This window comes from Octopus bimaculoides, chromosome 11 (assembly GCF_001194135.2).
Source record: "Octopus bimaculoides isolate UCB-OBI-ISO-001 chromosome 11, ASM119413v2, whole genome shotgun sequence".
NCBI classification, from domain to species: domain Eukaryota; kingdom Metazoa; phylum Mollusca; class Cephalopoda; order Octopoda; family Octopodidae; genus Octopus; species Octopus bimaculoides.
In genome coordinates this window covers 53,199,783-53,204,623 of record NC_068991.1, presented here as the reverse complement: position 1 = coordinate 53,204,623, position 4,841 = coordinate 53,199,783, and the positions used below count along the sequence as shown (strand labels likewise).

Here is a 4,841-nt window from a genome sequence, read left to right as displayed (position 1 = left end):
CTAATAGCCCTGTCTACCTCCTTGTTCCACCACCACGTTACTCTGGGTCGGGAGGGGACCTTACACCACCCACAAATCTGGTTGGTGACTTTCAACAGGTTGTCCCGCAGAAATCTCCAATTGTCTTCCACGTTGTATGATGCTATATCCCCTTCTATTTCGTTAAATGCTTCAAGTAACTTGTCTCTAAGTCTCTGTCCGTTTGCAGGGTCTTTAAGCTTCCACACCCTTCTCCTCCAAGCCTGTCTAATTCTGGGCATATATATATATATAGCTGTGACTGGTGAAATATCACTATTTCTGTAATGATTTTTACTGGATGAAGGACCAATTTTGTAAACTATAATTTTGTATTAAACACACACACACACTCTCTCTCTCACTGGACAATGATGATGGTGATGATAATAAATCCAGACAATTTTTTAAAAATAACTTTTATCAAAACAAGACTCCATCCTCTTAGAATAGCCACCTGGTTTTGCCATTTTTAAAGGCCAAGAATCAACTTGTTATCTTCTTTTGAAAGAACTGACCAGCTGTATAGATGTAAACACTTTTTTTTCTTCTCTTTTCCATTGACACTCCTTTCAGATACACAGGCACACACACACACTCTCTCTCAATTTCTCACCTTCTTTTACTATCCTATATCTCTCTCCACCCCACACACTCAATAATACTATAAAAAGAGACGAATCTCCTCAAAAAATTTAAATCTGAAGAATCTACTAGAGTAGATGTAAGTGCTAATATATGATTTATAAAAACATGTGACATATTAATAAAAATCTGTAAATGTACAACCATCCAGATCTCTGAGTACCTTATTTTCCCTCATATATATATATATATATATGTGTGTGTGTGTGTATATATATATATGTATATGTATATATATATATATATATATATATGTGTGTGTGTGTGTGTGTGTGTGTGTGTGTGTGTGTGTGTGTATGTATGTATGCATATATTTATGCTTATATCTCAATATGGTGTGATTTGTTTGCCTAAAAACCTCTGAAGGCAGTGTCCCACCATAGTCGCAGTCCTATGACCAAAATAAGTAAAAGATAAAAATTAAAGAGATAGTAGTTGGAATGATAAAAGAAAAATCATAAATTCGATATATTTGCTACAGTTCATTAATTGTAAGGAAAATTGGATTTTCCTTACAATTTGTAAAAACTTTTCAATTGAAAAATCTCTCCTGATATGATAATCCAAAATCTTCACACACACACAATAACTACCAACTCAAAGTACTTCAGTATTCACGAGATACTTTCGTCCCTTAATTTATTCCTTAACTCAAAGTCTGATCACTAAGGGTACTCTACTTGTTTTGCCAAAACATTAATACTGTGTCTCACTTAAAATGTACCTTCATTTTGATCTACTTCACTATTTCCCAGTTATCATGAAGCATATTTCCCTATCATTTTAGTATCTTTTCACCATCTGGAAGCTTGGCAGCAGAAATTTTATTGATTCTGACTTTTTAACATTCTAACAAAATCTTCACACTTGAAAGATGATCTTCCTCATTATATTAACTTTAACTATCACTGTGCATTAATTTTTCCCTTCAACACAACTAATGCTAATAAGTTCTCACCTGAAAAAGTTTTTAGGATCACACTGTTCTCTTTTACTGTTTTATTTTTATTTCTCATGACACTATTATAAAATTAGTCTGCCTTCGTTTTAAGAATTATTATTCAGTCTATTTTTGTTAATAACTGTTGATCTCTTTTAATGACGCTTCATAAACAATGTTATTGTCATCAAGATAGTTTGATTCTTATAAAAGCCTAATATTCCTGAATTTACTTCTTTCAAGATTCTCTATTTGTAAATAAGTCATCTTCATATGGTCTGCTTCATTACATTCACCGTGAATTTCACTTCTATAGAAACAGTCACTAGTGTCCTGTCTCTTCTTTGCACATCTTTAGTACTTATAACAGTTATTGTTGTTGTTGTGTAGTGTAGGTCAGCTCTAATTCATCAGACCCATGATCTGATAGGTTTACCCAGGAGAGTTAAACCAAAGTTGCTGTTTCTTAGCAAGTCTTGAATGTTTGGTGAAAAAAGATGAGCAGAGATGCAGTTCTAAAGAAGAAGAGTAATAGCTATGATCCACAGAAATGGAAGGGTTGATTAAAACAGGAGGAGTTAGGCAGAGCAATCTACAGCTAGTTTATTGTTTTTAAAGAATCATTAGTTGAGAGAAAAAGCACAGGTTTTGAAAGTGAGGTAGTAATTGTAATGTTTTAATGAGCTGGAGCCACAAAATTTAAACAGATTGCTTTGATGTACTTATGAAATCAAAAACATTTGTCTGCTTGGAGACAGTGCATAAGTAGTAGTGAGAGAAGTTGGCTTAATGATGTGAATCTAGGAAAGATTCATTGATTGTGTGTGAAATGAAAACGGTAGTGACTTAAGTTTACTGGGTTATTTGAGTCAAGGAATATGATATAGAACGGACATAACTACAGGGTATCTACGAAGTTAGTTTCAATGTTTTGCTAATGATCAGAAAGCATAATTACAATCTTAAGCAAAGAGGCCAAAGAAGTTTTTTTTTTTTAAATTACCCTTCTTTTGCTGTGGATATTCAATGGCAGATGGACATATACAAATTGGTAATAATTTTTTTTTCAAGGGGGCTCAAGAACGCCATTAATAATATTTTTTTATTGATTTATTTTATTTATTGCTTGTACAGCTGCAGTTCAGCTGTGTATAAACCACTTCAAAGATTACAGGATTAGATTTCAGTTGCATGGGAGATATCGAGAAATACACTTAGAATAATAATTTCCATGCCCCTCCTCCCACACTTTAATGTTTTAGAAACCTTGAAATATATATTTGCTGCAAACAGCAGTCCACATAGAATCAGTAGCAAACTCATTAATTAGCTAACTTACAATAATCAAGGATCGTAAAGTAGAGAATATTGTGCAGTAGGATAGATGATGATGAAGAGTGAACTTCTGTGACAGGGCAATCGTCTCTCACGAGAAATTGAAACATGTCGGGACCGAAATATTTTTAGTTAGTATGCTTCTAACACATAACTTAGAGGAATGCTACAGAATTAGCCAACATGCGTCATATAAGTGAAAATAAAATGTAACAGAAATAAACTTATAATTTCATAAATATTGATATAATTGACTAAATCTTCCTCAAATTACAATCAAGAGATAATTATACGTTGATAAACTGTCACTTTTTATACGCAATCTAATATGAATAAAAAAGCTCATAAATGCAATTTCACAGATAAAAAATAAAGTATATATTACGTTTTGTATATATTAAAGTAAATTAATATTCCCTGTGGGGGAAGGAAAATATATTTTGGTATGAACTATTGTAAATTTAAGTGGGTAAATGCTAAAAGATTTGGCCGGAATCTCTTCTATAAAATAAAATAACTTCGTTTCTTGTTGTTCTTCAGACAAGACAGAAGACTTTGTCAAAGTTTCCTCTTAATTGCGTTATTCCTCTCACTATCACCCACTTGCCTCTCTTCTTTCCTCCTCCTACACGGCTTCCGAATCTCTGTCACGTGATCATCTCCGGTGAATTCTGCATAAATTAAATATGGCACATAGCATGGTGATGGATGGTTAAATCTGCTCGGGTATTTGAGCTTTAACCTTTGGGGATTAAAAAGCTCATTTCGCATCAACTTTTTTGTTAAAGTTGTTTCATTTGCGGCGGGGGCCCTTTTTCTTAGAGAATGTCTGAGACTGAAGCTAGTGATACTAGTTGCTGTCCTGCTCAACAGCCCCTCAATTTGTCCGCATTGAGCAAAGATGAGCTGAAGGGCGAAGTCGAGAGGCTACATGCCGAGCTTGCCGAAACGACCCAGCAGAAATTACAAGCAGCCCAATACGGTCTCGATGTCTTAGAAGAAAAACAGAGTTTACAGCATCAATACGAAGATTTAGAATCTCTTTATGATGCCACTAAAAACGAGTTGGAGTGTGCTAAGGCAGTATGTATTATCTACGAATTTTCCTAATTTGTCTTCAATGTTAACAACACTTAATTGTCTTATCATTATTTCAATTGTTTTTGTCTGTTCATAGAAATTTTTCTACAGCTTCTCGGTATTAGTTATTTTTAGTAGCTACTACTATGCGTATTTGTTACAGCTGTAAAAAAGAATTATAGAAAGAAAGAAACAGATACTAATTAAATAACGACTGCCATTGCAATAGATTAACGATATATTTTACTATAAACTCAAACCTTTAATATTCTTGTCCCATTAATAATAGTTATCCTTCACCCCTTTTGGATGGACTCGTTTAATGTAGCTGCGCTTAAATATTTATTTCTGTTTTTATATTTTTAACACGTCTCATTAAATAATTAGCAGTCAATCTATGTAACAAACATTTGAGTTAATTTGAAAGTGATATAAATTTGATAATCTAACACGTGCGTTTATATGAATAAGTAAAGAAAAAATTCTACCCCGTTAAAATGTGGGGGTGGAACTCCTCCTAAATTCAGTTCACAGTATCCAATATAGTGCCTTGTTTTTTTTAGGGTTTTTTTTTTTAGTATTAGAACTGGGGGTGTCAGTTATGAGTTAGCAACGAGGGTACTTGATTCATATACCGAATATTTAATTAATATTTATTTATATGCGTTATTTTGATTTAGGAAAAAAAAAATTAAATCAGGTTTTTTTCTTTTTACGGTATTAGTACCAGCAGACACTAATCTGATGAGTAACTATTCTAACTTTATTTTCGGTGCCAGACCATCAAGGCCTGACGTGTCCATAGTAGGCGTGTAGTGAAATA

At 33.3% G+C, this 4,841-nt stretch overlaps 1 protein-coding gene across 4 annotated transcripts in view; it reads left to right on the top strand.

The window, feature by feature from the left end:
* The first annotated feature begins 3,594 nt into the window (after positions 1–3,594).
* Positions 3,595–4,841, top strand: part of LOC106879480 (protein bicaudal D) — a 36,320-nt gene continuing 35,073 nt past the window's right edge. For 3 of the 4 annotated variants that reach the window (XR_008265220.1, XM_052971810.1, XM_052971807.1), the window contains exon 1: positions 3,596–4,021. Coding sequence is in view for 3 of the 4 variants with exons in the window: in XM_052971810.1 (XP_052827770.1) it covers positions 3,764–4,021 (258 nt within the window). In the remaining variant the exon portion in view is untranslated. Of the gene's footprint in view, positions 4,022–4,841 lie in introns of all 4 variants that reach the window. The other variant, XM_052971809.1, reaches the window with a different exon arrangement.